Source organism: Pangasianodon hypophthalmus, chromosome 20, assembly GCF_027358585.1.
Source record: "Pangasianodon hypophthalmus isolate fPanHyp1 chromosome 20, fPanHyp1.pri, whole genome shotgun sequence".
Lineage (NCBI taxonomy): Eukaryota > Metazoa > Chordata > Actinopteri > Siluriformes > Pangasiidae > Pangasianodon > Pangasianodon hypophthalmus.
Window position 1 is genome coordinate 14,141,027 of NC_069729.1, and position 20,739 is coordinate 14,161,765.

General features: G+C 36.5%; 1 protein-coding gene across 1 annotated transcript in view; it reads left to right on the plus strand.

The window, feature by feature from the left end:
• Positions 1-15,497: 15,497 nt before the first annotated feature.
• The window catches only part of asic1b (acid-sensing (proton-gated) ion channel 1b), a 302,609-nt gene continuing 297,367 nt past the window's right edge, over positions 15,498-20,739 (plus strand). Inside the window, exon 1 of the mRNA XM_026932690.3 lies at positions 15,498-16,949. Within this exon, the coding sequence (XP_026788491.1) occupies positions 16,582-16,949 (368 nt within the window). The 5' untranslated portion in view covers positions 15,498-16,581. The remainder of the gene's footprint in view (positions 16,950-20,739) is intronic.

Genomic DNA, 20,739 nt, shown 5'->3' on the forward strand with positions numbered 1-20,739 from the left:
GAATATTTACATATTATGGACCCTGTGATACTGTTCCATATTTTCTGTACAAATTGCAACTACAGTAAAATAGATGTCATTTGTCACATATTTTTGATGCCAAACAAGGTTTTTTGATTGAGCCTGCTATTTTTCCACCTTTGAAACTTTGCTTGCATTTGTCCTTCACTTACTTTTAAACATTTAGAAACTGTTAGACAGCCTTCGGAACTGTCTATCTAGACTAATGTTCATTGGCCTTATTCATTGGACTTCCTGTAATTTCCAGACCTAAACACATTCAGAACACAGAAAATCAGACCATAGAATTTCTCTGGCTTTGTAAAGTCTACTTGTTTCATATCTTTTATCAAGTTACTTTTATTTAGCTTCAAAGCACTGCGTGGTCTTGCCCTTGCTCTTGAGCCTCCATTCATTTACACATACTTTAATATTCTCAGAATGTGTTTCATAGATGTAGACTCCAGTTAACGGCAGTTCTTTTAGTGTCATACCACCCAAAATTTTTAATTCCCTTCCAACAATCTCTTTCATCAAAAAACTCATCCCCGCACTCTGTGTTATCAGTTTATTTCCTGTGACCTTTATCTTTGCTCATTGCAAGCTTATAATAATAATAATTATTATCCATCCATATTCTGTACTGCTTATCCTACATAGGGTTGTGGGGAACCTGGAGCCTATCACAGGGAACTTGGGGCACAAGGTGGGGGACACCCTGTACAGGGTGCCAACCCATTGCAGGACACAATTGCACAAACATTCAGACACCACGGACAATTTAGAGATGCCAATCAGCCTACAACGCATGTCTTTGTACTGGTGGAGGAAACCGGAATACCTGGAACTGGAATACTAGTTACTAATTTAGGAAAGACATACTGTATTTTTATATTTTATTTTTATGTATTTAATTGTTTGTCAGGTTAGTAAATTTTTTTTAGCTTCTTTTTATGATTAGGGACTCTAACTGGGATCTTAACACAGAGGAGTATACAGATCACAATAATCCAACTCACATGGTAACTAAGCCAACTTGTGCTGAAAATACACTGACACAAATTGTTTATTTGTAGCTTTTGTCAGACTGCAATTAAAGAAGCTAAAATAATTTCTCTTGTCAGGTTTAAGAACAATGTAAAATCTTTTGAGCCTGGCTTACATGGTGATATATATATATATATATATATATATATATATATATATATATATATATATATATGTATATATATATATATATATATATATATATATATATATATATATATTTATTTATATATGTATATAGAATTACAGCCTTTTTTTCAGAGTCCCTCCATTTTCACAGGCTCAAAAGTAATTGGACATATTAACATAATCATTGCTTTGCCAGGCTTTCACTGTGATTATTGTGATTATTGGTATTTTAAATGAGTCTCAGTCATATTCTAAGTTTTCTGGTGCGAAATTGTGCATGCCTCTCTAAGCTGTAAGCCACCAAATGAGTATCTTCCTGGAGCAGTCAGTCTTTAACAACCACAACAACCATGTGTTGAAAAATTTGACAGATGAATCCTCTGAGGTGGATGAGACATAATACAGATTGTAAGCCAAAGCCTGTTACCACTTCAGTTATTGCTCTGTCAAAAGAGCAAAATGGAGCTTCACATTCATGTATTCAAATGTTCTCTTGACTTATGAGTCAGTCTTTGTAGGAGGTCTGCATTCCCTGTCCCCAATATAGCTATTTGAAAATTCAAGGTCAGAAACATCCCATTCAGTCTCATAACCAATTCATTCATTTATTTTCAATAACCACTTTATCCTTGTCAGGGTCATGGTGGATCTGGAGACTATCCCGGGAACACTGGTGTGAGGTGGGAAGACATCCTGGATGGGACCCCAGTCCGTCACAGGACACCATGCAAGCACATTAACAGCTATGGGTAATTTAGCATAACCAATCCAACTACTGGCATGTTTCTGGAGTTGGGAAGAAACCAAGGGGCTTCAAACAAATTTGGAGAATATGAGCTCAGGATCGAAACAGGACCCTGAAGCAGCAAGGCAGCAATGCTACCCACTGCACCACCGTGCCACTCGACATCACGTTTAGTCTCATATACTCCAGAATGTTTTAAATTCTAAGGGTAATCTTATACTCTTGGTTCCCCAAGCGCTCTTCAGACAGCTAAGAGTTCATAGCTTTCTTTAAAATGTAGAACCCTATGTGGGATCATCTCTGAAAGCACTAACACTCTATTGTAGGGTTCCACACTTGGGGACAGACCCGAGAATGCTTTAGGATTCTAGATTTAACTTTTTTTTTTAAGTTAAGAGTGTATTGCAGAGTTTAATTTGCATCTAATTTACTTTAACGCACCAAGTGATTACTTTGAAAGTGACTCTAATTTTCTAATCAGGTACCTACCTTGTGTCCACACACATTGGTCATTTCATCAGATGAACCTACCATACTAGTGTCCGTTGACTAAAGTAGGTTGGAGGTGAAATGGTTGCTATAGCACAAAGGGCAATAGCAAACAATGAGCATCTGAGAAAGAAGGAAATCAATTCATTTTTGCCTTTAAGGGCCTGATTTACTTAATGTAATGCAACATATGCAAACTTGTTACACCTACAAAAAAACATGCAGGCTGATTTATTAACAGTGCAGCACAGTGGGACAGCAGACATCCAGTGTTCCTGGAATAGATGCCATATAAAATGTTTACAGAAGATGAACAAATGAATAAACGATCTATTAACAGGATCACACATTTTAAATGAGGAAAATAGCGTGTCTTGTCCAGTTTTTGTGTGTTTTCCTTAATGAATATGCATTCTTTAGATTACCTAAAAATGCAAAATGCATGGCAGTGGCTATGAAAAGATATCAATTTAGCTCCTGTAAAGTGTTTTACTCTAAAGTGTTTTACTATTTGCACAACCAGTGAAACAACCAGACTGCAGGAAATATATTTGTAGAAGTCTGTTTCCAACTGCTAAAGACAAAGGTCTAATGAGAATTTTCTCAGGATTATACCTTAATATCTCATATTGATCAGAAAATGTAATTAATACTGTGCAGTTGGTTTCATATTAGGTTTTTGCATTCATATTGTTGGATTTTTTTTTGTTGTTGTTGTTATTGGATTTTTCCCTATTTTATCCCCTGTTTGGTCAATTGCCACCAGATTTACAAAAGTTTAGGAAATGCTGATTTTCTTCAAACTCATGTGCATATGTTCATGAATTCCAAACACCCATAAAGTGCAAAGTGTGTGCACAGCCCAGCTGATTTGCATTTAGTGACACCCACAAAAATCCATATAAGGCAAAGCTTTATAGAGAAAGAGAACTGAAAGAGTATTTATTAGAGGCAAAAGTTATTTTGAGTCTTGCCTATGCCAATAAAAAAAAATACTGTTTAGCAGTGTAAATCTGGATCCAAATTACAGAAAAGGCGAATTAGGTGTGAATTAAGTGAGGTTAAACTAGAATGGTTTGATATGAAAACTGGGAGAAATAACACAGTATATGTACTGTATGCAGATCACGGACACCGAGCATGGACACTCCTTACTCAAAGCAAATGTTTTGCGACTGTTGACCAGAAGTATCCCCAAAGCCATGGTGAATAAACAGAAGGGCATGTGCCATAAGGAAGGTGATGTAGGCCCACAGCACAGTAAGGAATATATGGCACACTGCAGCTAGAGACATACCAGATCAGTCACTTAACAGCCACTTAGTGCTGGCTCTAATGAATTGTTGCACAACAATAAACGAACTTCTTCTTAATAGAATAGTTACATTTGTCTTAATTTATGGATTTGTTTCGGCTTGCTTTCTGTTTTTCTTCATGTTTAATATTTCTTTAATTAATGCCATTATCATGAAACAACTGGGTTTCACAAAATCTCCATTACATAGTGTGTGTGTGTGTGTGTGTGTGTGTGTGTGTGCGTGTGGTAATAAAAAAGCGATTTCAACTTAACAGTGTAATCTGTATATAAAAGTCCTGGAATCCATGACAATTATATGATCTGAAGATGATCAATCAAGGTTTACATTAGTTAGTCTTCGTATGCATAAATTTGCACACACTCTGGAGCACAAGTAGAATAAGAATTTTTTTTCCCCAAAATTGTGGGATTTTCATGAATACCAAATTTCAAATGTAAATGTTCCTATGAACAATTTACAAATAAATAAATTTGTATCCAGCTTGATAAATGCGGCTCATTATTTGGATCTTTGTAAATCAGGGCTTAAAGGTTCTGTCATGTACAGCACATAATTCATATACAAACATCTTTTGAATTGCTCTTTCATTTAACATGACGAATGCTATCATGAATAAGCATGTGATTTCTGAGAATATTATATTTCTTCATTCCACAGCTTCCATGCAACTTTTATTCCATTATCTTTTCAGAATATTTCCCCTAGGGTTCTGGTTAGAAGTGATATGCTTCTCGTTTCTTCACGTAGAAGGTAATTTAAGTAACCTTTCATGTAACAGGCCCACACAATGGTACAATTTAATATTTCTCTGGCTATAACAATAACTAATTATCAGGCTGTGATTACGTTCTCCTAGTGTTACTTTATTACTCTTCTGCTTTGCAAATATTCTTGTGTATTTGTGTTTGCCTTCCAATTTATGGAACTTGTTGTTTTATATCTTTATATGAATTAATGTTGTCGCATTCTGGTCATCAGGAGACAAATTCCATTTTGACATTGTGGTGATATTCAGTTGAACACAATTATCTGGTAAGTGCAAGATTCTCTTTTTAAACTTTCAGTATAGGACCAGCTCAGATTCTCTTCCTTATTACAGGGGCATCAGTTTTAGGGTCTGTGTAGGTTAATTTCTCTATGTAAGGGGTCTGTCCTTGATGTTCCTCCATGTGCCTCTTGTCTTGGCTTCATCTCCTGGAGAACGCTGTAGGGCCTCATTACAGGAAATTGTCCATCTGTCCATTTCTCCAGGCCCAGCCAAGAATCCTTCTGCAATGCTGACAAAATCTCAGATTAGGCTGCCAAAGAAACAGTTGTTTGGAGAAAGTTGGTGGCTTTTTCCTTCTTTTTTTTTAAGGGCAGGGATCACAGTATGGTGGGGTCAAGAGCTTTTTGCTCAGTGATGATCCATTTCAGGGCCAGTTCCCTAGGAACTGGCAGGCCAAAGGAAGAAAGGAGCATCTGCTATCATTTTGACCATGGGAAAATGTAATGTAAATCAGCATGAATGTCCTAACCACTCCAGAATTTATAAGCTGTTTCTGATGACGCCTTCAGAAAAAAGTTTAGGTTGCTGATAAAACTTTATGGATTAAAATTTATACAGTGCTGTGAAAAAGAATTTGCCCCATCCTGATTTCCTCTACTTTTGCAAATTTGCCACCTTTGGCAGCAACAGCTGCAACTAATTGCTTCAGATAACTGGAGATCTGTTTTTTACATCGTTCTACTTTGCAGAATTGCTTTAATTAAGCCACACTGGAAGGCTTTTGAGCAGGAACTGCCCATTTAAGGTCCTGCCACAGCATCTCATGGAGTTCAAGTAAGGTGTTTGACTAGGCTACTCCAGAAGCTTAATTTTGTTTCTTTTGAGCAATTCTGAGGTGGACTTGCTCTTATTCTTTGGGTCATTGTTTTGCTGCATAACCCAATTTTCTTTGAGCTTCAGATCAAGGACTGATGACCAGACATTCTCCTACAGGTTTTTCTGGTAGAGAGCAGAATTCATGGTTCCGTCAATTACGGCAAGTCACCCAGGCCCTGCAGCAGGAAAGCATCCCCACACCATCCACACTACCACCACCATGTTTGACTGTTGGTAAGATGTTCTTATTGTGGAATGCTGTGTTAGCTTTAACAGGACCTATGTCTTCCAAAAATATTTCCACAATTCCACTTTTGCTCATTAGTCCACAGAACATTATCCCAAAAGGCTTGAGGGTCATCAAGGTGTTTTTTTTGGCAAATGTGAGATGAGCCTCTGTGTTGCTTAGTTGTGTTGGTTAGCTGTGGCTTTTGGCTTCAAACTCTCCCATGGATATGATTTTTGTCCAGTCACTTCCTAATGAGGAAATCATGAAGACTGACCATATCCAAGGTGAGCAAAGCCTGCAGGTCCTTAGATGTTTGTCTGGGTTTTTTGTGACTTCCTGGAGGAGCTGTAAATGCGGTCTTGGAGGAATTTGGTAGGTCGGACACTTCTGAGAAGATTCACCACTGTTCAACTTTTCTCCATTTGGAGATAATGGCTTTCACTATGGTTCGTGGGAGTTCCAGAGCCTTAGAAATAGCTTTGTAACCCTTTCCAGATTGATGTATTTAAATTCTTTTAATACTCAATACTTTCTTTCTCATCTCTTCTTTTGATTGTGGTATAGTGTGCTGCATGTAGACACCTTAATCCTACTTCACATTGCTGGAAAGGTTCTAATAATGTCAACAGGGATGGCAGTAATTAAGACTGGGTGTGTCTAGTAATTGTTTGACAGAGTTACTAAAAGGCCAATTACTTTTTCATACAGGGCCAGTTGGTGTTAGTTTTTTTTTTTTTCTTTCAAAAAATGAAACAGTCATTAACTGTATTTTGTGTTTACTTAGAGCATTGTTTTCTTATATAAAATTTGGTTTGAAATTCTGAAACAATTAAATAACAAACAAACAAAAAAAACAAGAAGAAGACGGGAAAGGGGCAAATATTTTTTCGTCATTGTATTTCCATGGAATGACAGGAAACACCATAGTCTCAGGATTGCAAATTTAAACCAAATGATGAAGTTACCAGTGGTTATGGTATTTCATATAATACTCAACAACATTCCACAAAGTCTATGACACTGCTTTGATTGTGCAGACATGCCGTAAGATGTTCTTACCCACTACAACCTCAACTTTACAGTTGTCATATTATTTTTTCAAGCATTATTACTTTTAAACACAATGGGCCTCATTTATCAAGCTGGATATGGATGAATTTGTTAGTAAATCTTTCACAGGAGCATTTACAAGAAATGTGTTATTCATGAAACACCATTTAGTTAAAAAAAAAAAAAAACATCTGTATCCTACGAAAGCTCATGAGTTTATGCAAATTTACATGTAAAGAGACTCACTAATGTAAACTTGATTGATAGACTTCAAATATTATACTTGGCATGAGTTACTGCCATTTTATATACAGATTATATTAGATTATATATCTTTTTTTAAATAGCTGATTTATTTCATCTGCACACCTGAATTTAGTGAAAATTTTGTGAAAGAAAGCAATCTAAATGACATCCATAAATTAAGACATATAAGACTTGCCATTCAATTAGGACAAAAGAAATGCCGCCATATAAATAGATGAAGAATTAGAGTGAGTTAATGCTTTTGTCATCATTTTGTCATTTTTTAGCTCTGTGAGCTTCACCTTTTATGTTGCTAAATGCAAATCAGCTCTGTCGTGAATATCAAAATCAACATTGCTACAACTTGTGTAAACCCGGTAGGAATTTTATTTAGGTTTGACCTATGAAAACATCTACACACATCTTTAAAAAGATATAATGCGGACCATTGTCCACAATGGCAATTACATAAAGTCTCATGAACTTGGAAATTAAATATTCATATTTTCCTTTCTGGTATACCAACAGTGTGTGATGCATGCATACTGGCAGTGTACTTAGTAGAGCTTAGCTTGGATGGGGATGGTTAAACACATAACTTATTAACCCTTTCTTATGTACCAATTATTTCTACTCCTGCAATGGTTTATATAGGAAACATCAGTGAAAGCAAATCAAACTCTAAAAAAACCCAAAAAAAACCCATATCTTTTCCCTGTCATTTCTTTGAGTTCTAGCTTTTCTCCGTCAATGCACAGGTGAAATAAGAGGACAAAAATAAAGATGCACACAGCTTGTTTCGGTCCTACTTTTATACTTTCTTTTACTATTTTGCCTGATCTAACCAAATTTAGGAGTAAATTTCAAAGCTTAGCCACTCTCATTTTAGTTTTAAACCAGTTCAAACCAGCTAGTAGTAGTAAACATGCTGAAGCCCATTGTAATGTATTGTATTGCTTGATTGCTGAAGAGATCTCCAGGCCTTTATGTGATTAAATAATTGTTGTATTTAATAATAGCAGATGTTTGGAGTGGACTCATCTTGTAAAGTACATGCCACAGTTACTGTCAATCATCAGTGATAGGGGATTAACATGAGACCACTAGCTGTATCTGTACCTGTATCTGTTTATTGCTCCAAATATGCATATCTGTATCTCTATTCAGATTTAAAAATGAAGTGGGTATGGCCTAAACCAGAAGCGATTTTTTTTGTTTCTCCTTTTTTTTTAAAATTGATGTCAAGTTCTGTTTTACAAAATATAATAACCAGTAGGATAATTTAAACTACTGTGACCTGCCTCTGTTTCCCTCTAGTGCACCTTGTATACATATCTGTATTTGTATCTGTTTAGAACACATTCTGAATAATGTATTCATTTCAGTTACGTCCCTAATAAGTAATGTCAGCAGACCAAACAGCACATCTATAGGTACCCATGCAGGTCATAACTAGAAATGTTTAATTTGTTTTCCAGAGTGAAAAAACTGTGAACTAATTTCAAAAAGTACTTTACAACATAAACCAGCACACAATATAATGTGAGGCTCTGCATACAATTGAACACAAAGAATGATAACTGAGCAGATCTGGGAACACTCAGACCCCCACCTTGTTGAAAAATATAATTCAAACACCTTCATATGCCTTTGTTTACTGCCATAAATTCAGCAAAAAGGGGTTTGATGTGACATTGGGTTGCAGTACAGAGTCATTATTCACAAAGAAGATGCTGAGAGAATCCATGAGACGCCATGACATCAGACCTCACTGCTGCAATAAATCACCAGAAGATTGATAACAGGCCACCTGACATATGTTGAGTCATACCAATGTTTTCGTTATTGCCTCCTGGCGGCTATTTCAATTCCATCACACCGAGTGATTAACGCTGTTTTTTGTGTGTACCTATTTCTGACAGGCCTCATCTATTGTGTTCTTTCATCCATGCTATACCAGTGAGTCTCCCTCTCGTGCATATTCAACGAGCTCCTTAATTTCTCTGTGGAGGAATTCCTGTAAAAGGTCTCAGGACACTTTCTTACTGTCAATAAATCTTTGGCTGAGCTCTCAACCTTCCGCTGCTTTCATTACCAATTACCTTGCTGCCTTCGCTTTCATGCAGCAGTGGACCATTTCATTTGCTGCACGCTGCAACCGCACAAATGCATTAAGGCCCCAGATGAGCCAGTGAGGAGTTTGGAGTAAAGCTATTCAGATGGCCACAATGAAATGTTCCAGTTAAACATGCATACAAGAAACATTCACCTTTTACTCACCTGGACATAGAGAATCAAGAAATCTGGGTTTGATAGCTAAAATATGTGGTAAAATCATCAAATTTATTTTATGACTTGAGCTCTCTTATGTGTAGGATTATCAGGTCCTGCACATTTACAACGTACACAGATTATCTTTACATATTAAAGGCTTTGTCAGTTTGTCTCTCTGGGAAAACCATCTTATAATCCATAGGTCGATATAGTCCATATTGGAGTTTTCTTTCCGAAACTAAGCTAAAACCACCCAAAGAAACCTTTAGCTTAGTTGTATTGTCCATATGATTTATTACATTGTGTTACACTTGTTATTCTACTGGAACTCTAGCTTTGCGCAGGGCCAGAGCTTAGGTTAATTTTGATCAGCCAATGATCAATTTGATCTTGTAACATTACCACTAGTCTGTTTTTTTCACTTCTTCAACTTAATGTATCAGGCTGTTCAGTTTAAGAGCTGAAAGTGATGACTAAACAGAGAAAAACTGCCTCCTAAGCACAATGTGTGCTAAAGCTTCCAGCTCAGCCACTTCAGCACGTCGGCTACCAGTCACACATGAAAATATAAATATACAGCGTATACACACAGAACTCTGCAAAAGTCTTAGGCACCAAGATAGATGTTCTGCATTACTGAGTCAGTACAAAACCATTTTCAAACATCACTTTTCCAACAAAAAATTAAATGTAACAGAAGCAATCTAAAAGAAAGCAACACATCTCTTATGTAACAGGCCACTTTTCAGACAAAAAAACATAATGAATGCAGCTGGGTTTTGCATGCAAAAAATAAAAAAGCAAGTGCAACAGTCTCTAGAAGAACTGTGGCAGATTCTCCAAGATGCTCAGTAAAACTACACAAATTGAACATGAGCCTACTATTTTTTAAGGGTTGTCACATCAGATATTGACTTTGTTTAATTTATTACTGTTTACTGCATTTTATAGTAATTTTTTATGTAAAAATTATTTTTGAACATATCTTTGTTTTACAGCATTTCTTTTTTTAATGTGAATAAGATCTTTGCACATAACTGTATATACTGTATATTGTATATTGCAGTAAATCAGAAGAGGTTCATATTAGTGTGTGTCCTTATAAATAAATTTACACGACCTCACATGCTCTTGTAGGATACACACGTTTCTGCACTAACTGGATTTTGAATGCCACATTTCTTGTGTACCTGCTCCTGAATGATTTACAAATAAATTTGCTTGTATTCAGTTTGATAAAGGTTTTTTTTTTTTTTAACAAAGTCAGCTAGTGGCCTAAATCACACAACAAAATACAGTAGACTTGTCTAGGTAGATTGTTTTTTATGTTGCACTATAATCCTGGAAGATCTTGATTTATCCCTTGGGATCAATTTTAGAGCAAAAGTGTCAAATTAAAGACTTGGTAGGCCACAGTACAAGAGATTTTAGTGTTTGTCCTGCTCTAACACACCCAATTCAGTGAAGGAAGGTTTATACAGTATAATCGGTTTAAAATCCTGTGTGTTAAATCAGAGTAAACACTAACCGTTGCAATGTTTTGGCCTTCCAGAAATTCCACCTAAAACTTTTTCATTAAAGAATGAATTGAGAACTATTCTCCTTTTCACATCCTGTGATGAGCTTTTGGGCAATTTATATGTGACCATTTCAGAAACATAAAACAAGAACCAGGCTTGTTTTTTTTTTGTTTGTTTGTTTTTTTTTATGCACACAAGATCTAGAAATTACTTTCGTTAAAAATTGATCATGTGCCCTCCATTCTTTCTTTTAAAAAGCTGCTTGAGACACTACAAGCATTATTTTTCTTAAAATGGTTTTAATGACCTTAATTGCTTTTTTTCACCTCTGTTTATTGCTACTTTTTAGCTCTTCATTTAGTAACTGTATATTTTCATGATCACTTAATTTTAATTTTAATCACTAGATTAACTTTTTTTTTTTAAATTCACCATAATGCTTGCTTATTTTGTCATGTAATTTTTTTGGAGGTTTGGATAGGGATTGTTACAGGATGCAGGTCAATAAAGCAAGGACGTCACCATTGAGAAGGTCATGATTCAAGAGTGACGTGTCACCTGATCTCTCTAAAACCAGATTGCTGGCATGGAGATAAAGCCTTGTCCAAGCCTAGTGGGAAAAGCCCTTTACCCTCTAGAAGATCAATCCCACAAACTCGCTAATGGTGTATCAATCCTTATACTATCATGGGATTCATGAAAAGGCTTTAAGCCTGCAGTTGTAAATGAAGCAGTGGATCCTTAGGTGTATCTATGCGTATAACAATCATGTCAGTGTCATTACAATAATGAGCAGTCTCCCAGATTTGTGTCAATAAACGGAGCTGCAGGAATAGGTTCCTAAACCTGGTATCCAACTGTGACTAAATGAACAGGAAAATCCCTTAATTGAACCAGAATTTCATCTTTTCTTCTATTGATACTATCAGAGACAGCGACACCAGGCCGGAGTCAATAATATAACAAATGGGGATTAAAGATGCATTATGTGCAATTTCACGGATGGCTTCCTCTCGCCCTCTGGCTGTAAGTTTCTCAAACAGTGTTGACAGGATCATGGCATCAAGTTATTTCTCACTCATACCCTTGTTTTTCCTATATATATATATATATATATATATATATATATATATATATATATATATATATATATATAGATGTGTGTGTGTGTGTGTGTGTGTGTGTTTGTTTCATAGAGAATAGGCAGAGTCTTAAACATTTAAGGCAAGCAGTAGTTGTTTTGGACTAAATTGAAATGCTCGTGGTGATTGACTGTTGGAAATCCTTTTAGTCTGTGCTTAATTGAGATCTGGGAAAGTGTTAGACTGGCCTTGAGCGTACAATACATGTTTGCAGAATTCTCCACTACAACAGAAAGAGAATAGATGTCTGTATTCATAAATGTAAAATTTCAATCAGATTGCATTCTTGACCTGTCAAGATACCATTATTCAAGCCTTGCCGTTTTACTCAGTGGCTTAGAAAAAGGAAGAAATAGAACAAGTGAAAGTATGGCTCACTATAAAACATTTACTGTAAAAGTGACAGTAATTTACTGGCGGCAGAATTGCCAGTACTCAGATTTTACAGTAGATAACTGTAAAATATATTTACAGTAAAGTACTGTCATCTTAAATAGTATAAAATAACACATTGTCCAGTACATTTGCTCATTTGGCTGATGCTTTCAAAAAAAAAAAAAAAATTATATAATTTTTTGCTTAGGGACCCAGCCATAACACAAAGCCAGCCATAACACAAAGATTTATAACACAAAGCCTTAATCACTGTGCCACCACAACTAGATTAACTAGCTTGCATTGATTCAACCACCTCCGCCACCGAATTAAGTCACGCTAAAAGATGAATTTCAATGTTAAATTGTTAGATATCCCACTATGAATTAGAGATAGATAGATAGATAGATAGATAGATAGATAGATAGATAGATAGATAGATGTGTGTGTAATATTTAAAAATAAATGCTTAAATTTTTTTTTTACAGTGATGTTATAAGTAATATACAAATGCTTTATGCAGAATCTCAATGCTATTATACAAAAACTCTATATGATTTTACACAGAAGTATAATTTTAGATGCATCTTACATATAAGTATTTTAAACAATGTACACTAAATGGTACAAAAACTACCAACTATGAATCATAAAAAAGTTACGCTATATCCAATAGTAATAAAAATGTACTCTTGAGAATACCACGCCAGTAACATATTTGACCCTAATAAGTAGAGTTTAGTAGTTTCTATTTAACGTGAACATTTTTTTAACAGACCTGTATTCTCCCACTTTTACTGCAGGTAATCTGGAGGATGTATTTTATTTATTGTCTAAAAGGCACTGGCAAATTTCAGTAAAGTTAACGTGAATCAGATCTAATTATATGTATGTGTTTATTCATTTGCAGCAGAAACACATTACTAAATCTGAGTTGTTCAGGGTTAATGCTGTGCTCCGTTATACTTAGAACTCTGCAAAAGGTCACATCCTCCCACTTGAAAATGAGCAACGCAACGTTCAGTATTCCCAATCGGAAATTTGGGCAAGATATAGCTGATATCACAGTCAAAGCTGCAGTGCACATAGTGAACATTACTCCAGTTGCATCAATGTTTACTGTATAAAACATTATTTTCATAGTTGTTGATTTCCATTCAAACAGTATTTGGGTGATGGCTACTAAATAGAAGTATTTTTCTCCCCATTTGTAGGCTACCAGCCATCTTGTTACGCTAACAAAAAAATGACCAGAGGACAAGTGTTATATTAATGAGTGGCTTTATTGCGTTGGCTACTTGATGCTTTAGGTGGACAGTTAAATTTTAAGGAGCAGTCTGTAATGTTTACATCCCCCTGTTACCTCTTAAGTGAACTACAATTGCAGTAAAATTGCAGTAAAAACGTTGACAAGCCTCATCATTCTCAACTGTCTGTACCCAAAATTACAGTATGTTTGCATCTTGATTTGCTTTTTAGGGAACAAAAACAAACCAATCCTGCTCTGGAGCTTATTTTGGGGCCATAAAAAATTAAACAAAAACCAGAAATTAAGAAAGTAGTGAGATTTGTTGCATGGTAGTATTGTTTATCATATTTTTAAAGGCATATTTCAAACATGCTTATAAAAATGGGAAGAACTGAGTGATCCTGCTTTGGCATGGGGGTTTCTGTTCTGGCCCAGAAAAATATAAAAGAAGCCTTAACATGAAGAAACCAGTGAGTTCTATTGCATGGTATTGCAAGTATATCTTATAATAGATTTTCATTCTTATTATAGTTTTTGGCCCATTTGAAATATATTTATACATATTGAAACACTTTCAGAAATAACAAGCCGGAATGGAAATGAAGGGAAATGAAAATGTACTGTTTTTGGTTACAGTATACACAGTCAAATATGGGCTTCCATCTAAACGTGTCTTGTGCTGTCAGGAAGGACAACAGGGATGATGAAGTGTATTGGCAACAACAGATTCCTTTCTATCTAATGATGCCATAAAACCAGCCAGTGCTTTTATTAATCTGTTAAATATGTTACGAAAATGATGAGTGAGACAATACTCTTTGTACAACATCTTTGTTCTGTTGTTCTTTCCTGAGGAACTGAGTTAAAAGCAAATGGACTCATCAGCCTTTTCACATTTTCACATTACAAGGGATTTTTTAAATTATGTTTATATGTGTTTAGAAGAAGTCGGATCTTGGACATATCCAACAGAACTAAGAATTGCCCTGGGGCTCGGACAGTGGTTTTCAATGGGTATTTAAGTATTTTAAACACTGTACACTAAATGCTACAAAAACTACCAATTATGAACCATAAATAAGTTACACTATATCCTATAGTTATAAAAATGTACTCTAGAGAATACCACCCCAGTCACATGTTTGACCCTAATAAGTACAGTTTAATAGTTTCTGTTTAACACAAACCTTTTTACACTGTGTTTCCACACAGCTCCATTGTAGACACTCTTGAAATCTGATGATGTACCATAGCAATATTGACTCTGTTGTATTGAAGCAATAAAAATCTTAACAATGTGTAGGAAACCTTGACCAGTGTAGGAAAAAAAAAATCTGAAAAAAGTAGACGTATTTACATTTTCTTTTGTAAAAAATAAAATATAACAGTACAAACATTTGTCCACCAAATGTAAAGGTGCAAAGCAAATGCATAGGATTCCACTGTAAAGTGAGATAACACACAATAAATCCAGTGGTTGTCTGGGACCTCATCACCTCATGGTCATGGACCTGCATGGAAAGCATTTGAAGATGTCTTCAGTGACATCTATGGGTATTTTTGTGCAATAATGAGGTAAATTCATGACTTGCACTGGGGCAGTGGTGTTATCTACAGGGATTAGATGTATGATTGCCATGATAATGACATTAGCATACTGTGACCAGGTAGGTCAGATCAATCTTGTTAGACATGGCTAAAAGCTGCACATTCAGACACTTCACAGTCTGTGGCGAGCTCACGTCAGCAAAAAGCACCAACAGCATCCCCCCTCTTTCTCTCTCTCTCTCTCTCTCTGTCTCTGACGGACGCAAAAATGGTCGAGATGGGCCAAAACCAAGGCTAATGGTGCACTGATGTGGACGCAGCGTCGCAGTGTGTGTGTGTGTGTGAGAGAGAGAGAGAGAGAGAGAGAGAGAGAAAGAGTGTGTGTGTATGAGTGAGGGAGAGAGTCGGTGTGTTTTCTCCTTTCACAGCCCCCTGTTGTGGGCTGAAGACGTGAGCATCCACCACAGCGAGCCTTCATAAGGGACTCCAGAGGGATTCAGGGCTTCAGCTCGGTCAGTAGAAACTGAGAGAAGAGCTAGCCGAGTTGTAGTGACATTTCGACACCGTGTCAGTCGGATTTACCGACCTTACAGAGTCAAACGGATAAACCGAGCACTTATTTGTTCAGGTTTGGACCGAATTCTCTTTAAAAAAAGAAAACCTGACAGGATTTTTCTTCCTTGCGCGCGCGCGCGTGTATGAGTGTGTTTATGTTTTTTGGGTGTCTCGTGCTGACAGGAAGGACCACAGGGATGGAGATGTTTATTAGCATTGACACATTTCTTTCTTTCTAACGATGCTGTTTCGAAACAAACCGGCGGTTTTTTTTAAACGTATTTATTTCTTTTTTAAAAATTAAGCCGTTAAATTAAAACGAAAATAATGCCTGAGACCACATTGTAACACAATACCTTCGTTTTGTTGAATTTTCCCGACGACATTCGGCTTTTTTTCACATTTTCACGTTACAGCAGAAATATCTGTAAATGTTCCTACGCTAATATTCCGTCAGTATCAGTACTTCCCCGCGACTTGGTTCATTTTGAGCACCACAGGGATTAGTGTGCTGTTGGAAATTAACGTTGTCTCAGGAGTATCGTTATAGTGGGGGCAAAAAAGAAGAAGAAGAAGAAGTAAAAGCTCATTTCCGGTGTCTCAATCAGTCGTCAGATCGATTGGGTTTCTCTTGAGGGATGAAAGTAAAAGCCCCATCAGTCAGAAAGGCTGCACTTATTTCCCATTAAAGACAAGGCGCAGGCTAAAAGGGCGGGAAACTTGGTGATCACTGGCTTCTTTCACGCGCGTCCTCCTGCTTGCAGCATTTCTCCTCCACTCTCCTGAGTTTGGCTGTAATCATGGATCTTAGAGCCGAAAACGACGACGACAACGTGGACTGCGAGCGACCGGCGCCCATTGAAGTTTTCGCGAGCAGGTCCACTCTTCACGGCATCGCCCACATGTTCACGTACGAGCGGCTGTGCGTGAGGCGCTGCCTGTGGATTATCTTCTTCGCGGGCTCGCTCTCCTTCCTCGTGTTCGTGTGCGCCGACCGCGTGCGCTTCTACCTGCAGTACCCGCACGTGACCAAGCTGGACGAGGTCTCGACCCCGCTGATGACCTTCCCCGCCGTGACCTTCTGCAACCTCAACTCCTTCCGCTTCAGCCGCGTCACGCGCAATGACCTGTACCATGCGGGAGAGCTGCTCGCGCTGCTCAATGGCAGGTGAGCTCCCGAATCTGGCAACACCGACAACACCTGGAAACAGATGTGGTAACACTTTCTGTGAGGACCAGATGACACGACCTAGGAACGCATTCATAACATGTTATAATGCATTCACAAGGCATTATGCACGTTGCTAACAAAATTTTGATAAGCCATTTATGGAAACCATATATTTTTATATATATAACATGTTATATAACATGCATCCATAACATGTTATAATGCATTCATAATGCATTAAAGCACTTTCTATGAAGGCCACATGTATAAAGACCTACGGATACAGCCATAGCATGTTATAATGCATTCATATGGCATTAAAATACTTTCTGTGAATACCATATGTATAATGACTTAAGGATACATCCATAACTTGTTATAATACATTCATAAGGCATTAACATGATTTCTATGAAGACCATATGTATAATGAGCTACTGATACATCCATAACATGGTATAATACATTCATAAGGCATTATACATATTAGTTATAATTATTTTTGGATACTTTCTGTGAAGGTCGTATTTATCCTTACCCTTGAATACATTCATAGCATGTTATAATTTATTCATAAATTAGCATTGTTTAGGCTATGGAAAAACGTTACAGGTTATAGCAACGTTTAAAATGCGTTTATAAAATGTTAACAGAATGCATTATAAGCAGTGTTTATAACACACTACATCAGCCCCAGTTTGCTGAGTACATTATGTTCAGTCGTAGACACACTGTCACGTTCTTTCAGAAGTTATAAAGTTGTGCAGTATGATATCCTGATAATGTCTCTGGTATAATTTATATGTTAAAGAAAATAAATCAGTCCAGGTTTCTTATTGCGCCACACAAAGATGAGCTCACATATAATGTGTTGTGAAAACTACTTATAACGCATCATGCTAGCAATTCATACTGCACAATAAAGACAGCTATAAACATAATAAAGACTACTATAACAAATAAATTATAGCGGAACGATTACCAGGCAATCACACTACACAACTTAAAGTTGTAACTTTACAACTTCTTAAAATACTTAACATGAACATAATGCTGAAGTACTGAAATACTGAACGTAATGCTCTCAGCACACTGGAGCTGAGATTTCTTTGGTATTGGTGATATAGTGTTTTATAAACACTGCTTATAATGTATTCTGTGTTCTGTAACAGTTGATAAATTCATTATTAATCTGTCTATCTATCTATCTATTTATCTATCTATCTATAAACTACAGCTATAAACTGTGATGCAATTTCATAAATAAGTATAGCTTAGTGCATAATTATGAATGCATGATCACATGATATGAGCTTATATAAATATGACCTTCATATAAAGTGTTGCCACAGTTTCATTAAGAGTGTAAATGAGAAGAAAGTAAATGAGGAGAAAAAAAAGCATTTGGGGGAAAAAATCATTCATCAGATGAGTGCAGTGTGGCTGTACGTTTAGCCTGTAGGGTTGAATAAAAAAGTTCAGTTGAGTTTATGTCTTACGGTTGAATTAACAGAGTTTTCCAACCGAATCTCTAACCCTAATCACTGTGTTTAAATTATGTGGCTATTTAATCTACACAGCTTTAATCTAATCTACAAAAGTGATTAAAAACCAACTCATGCTGTTTTCTTTGCTGTAGTAACTCTCACACCAACTCCTGTGTAACAGGGTTTTAGTCTCATGGTGTTCTTAGACCATACCCTGTTTGTACTTTCATGAGAATATGTTTTTTTGACAATAAAGTTGCTCTGGGTAAGAGCATCTTCTAAATGATTTCTAAATGTAAAAGTCAGTATATTTAACTGGAATTATTAGGAAGAGAGCCATGAGAGACCATCCTACCAAAGCTGTTCTTATGTAGTTTATTCAACTTTCAAACACATAATTAAACATTTAATCAGTTTTCATAAACAGATTAAACATGTGGTGTTGTGTAACAAAGAAAAGTGTTTAATCCTTGATATGGTGACATTTATTTAACATTTATGGAAGGAGTCTTGAGTCGGTAAGTTTCTCGACATGAAGGTTAGTTCCTGTTATTGTTTACATTATAGTTGCTATATACACTCGTTCTCTCACCATGATCTCCTTATTTCTCTCTCTTGAAGTTAATGAGACAAAAAACACAGCTTCTCATTTTACTGGGAAACCGGAAAGAGCAAACTCCTCTGTCGTCGAGTCTCGCAGGCGTTCCGTAAAAAGCGCAATGTGTCGTTCATGAATGAATTAAAACTGCAATTGTTGGAAAATCGCAGTGGAAGACAAAGAGGAATAAGAGGAATAATATCTCTAACATACTCAAAAATGTTTTTCTTTCTTTCTTTCTTTCTTTCTTCTTCTTATTAGCAATTTAAAGGAATCCTGAAAATCCTTGGATTTAGAGCTTAATTTACAAGTTCATTTTACTGAAGAATTAATTACTGCATTTACAGAAACAAGTGGTCCTCGTAAACCTTTATATTTCCTTATACTTTAAGTAACCTAGTCTGATGTTCTTTTCACAAATACATGCAGATTAAAGTCAAAGTTCTTGGCTGTGGTAATCGCACAGATGTGCTATATAGAGATTAATTAGAAAAGAAAGTTCTGATTATATACCTGATTATATACTAAGTACTGATTATATACTTAAGATTGTATCTTAAACTCAGTTACTAGCAACATAAACAGTATTAATCGAAACCAGCTCGAAAAGCCCTTCCCATGTTTTGGGGATTGTCCTGGTGGGAAACGGGAGTGCTTCTCAGAATGATATTTCTGGTACATTAGGAAATGAAACCAAGCACATCATGTTTCACTGTAGTAAAAGACTATATTTTACCCAACCAGAACACAGGGGTTAGCTGTTCTTGGAACAGTATGACAAGCACTATATGGAGTATGACAGTCTCAGTGAGACTAAGTGCTTGGGTACTTGAACCAGTATCTGTATATGAAAAGTCTATTCAGCTCGATCTCTAGAGATACTGTATGTAGCTGCATAAGCTGTCCGGAAGATTGTGTAACTTCAATCCCTCCAACTTTATCTTGAATCAGTACTTTATTGTTACAGATTCTGGTCTCTTTATAGTATATGTGAGCTCTCCATAATGTATTTATGAAGATTGAAAAAAGACCAGGTCAGGTTTTTCCAATGTTCAGCTGTACAGTTTGGGTGAACCTGTACTCTGCGTAGCCTCAGATTCTTGTTCTCAGGTTGATGAAAGTGGAACCCGATGTGGTCCTCTGCTGCTGTAGCCCATTCACCTCAAGGTTCAATGTGTTGCGCATTCTGAGATGCTTTTCAGCTCACCACGGTTGTAAAGACTAGTTATTTGAGTTACTGTAGTCTTGCTGTCAGCTTGAACCAGTCTACTAATTCTCCTCTAACCTCTCTCATCAAGAAGGCTTTTCCACCCACAGAAATGTTGAGTGTGAAAATCCCATAAGATCAGCAATTTCTGAAATACTCAAACCAGCCTGTCTGGCACCAATCCCATTCCGTGGTCAAAGTCACTGAGATCACGCTTTCTCTCAATTCTGATGTTTGATGTAAACATTAACTTGATGTGTATCTGCATGATGTTATGAACGGCACTGCTCCTACATGATTGGCTGATTGCATAATTGCATGAACCACTATTGATTTAACGTCTATGAGACATGTGCCGGTTGTAATAATCAGTGTGCACAAGATCACTGTGCTCACTGTGTATCAGTATGTTCCTCATGTGTTCCTCATGACTATGCAGCATTTGCACTCCTGGTACTGTACTCCTTGATAACATCTGCAAGAAAAGATAAGGAC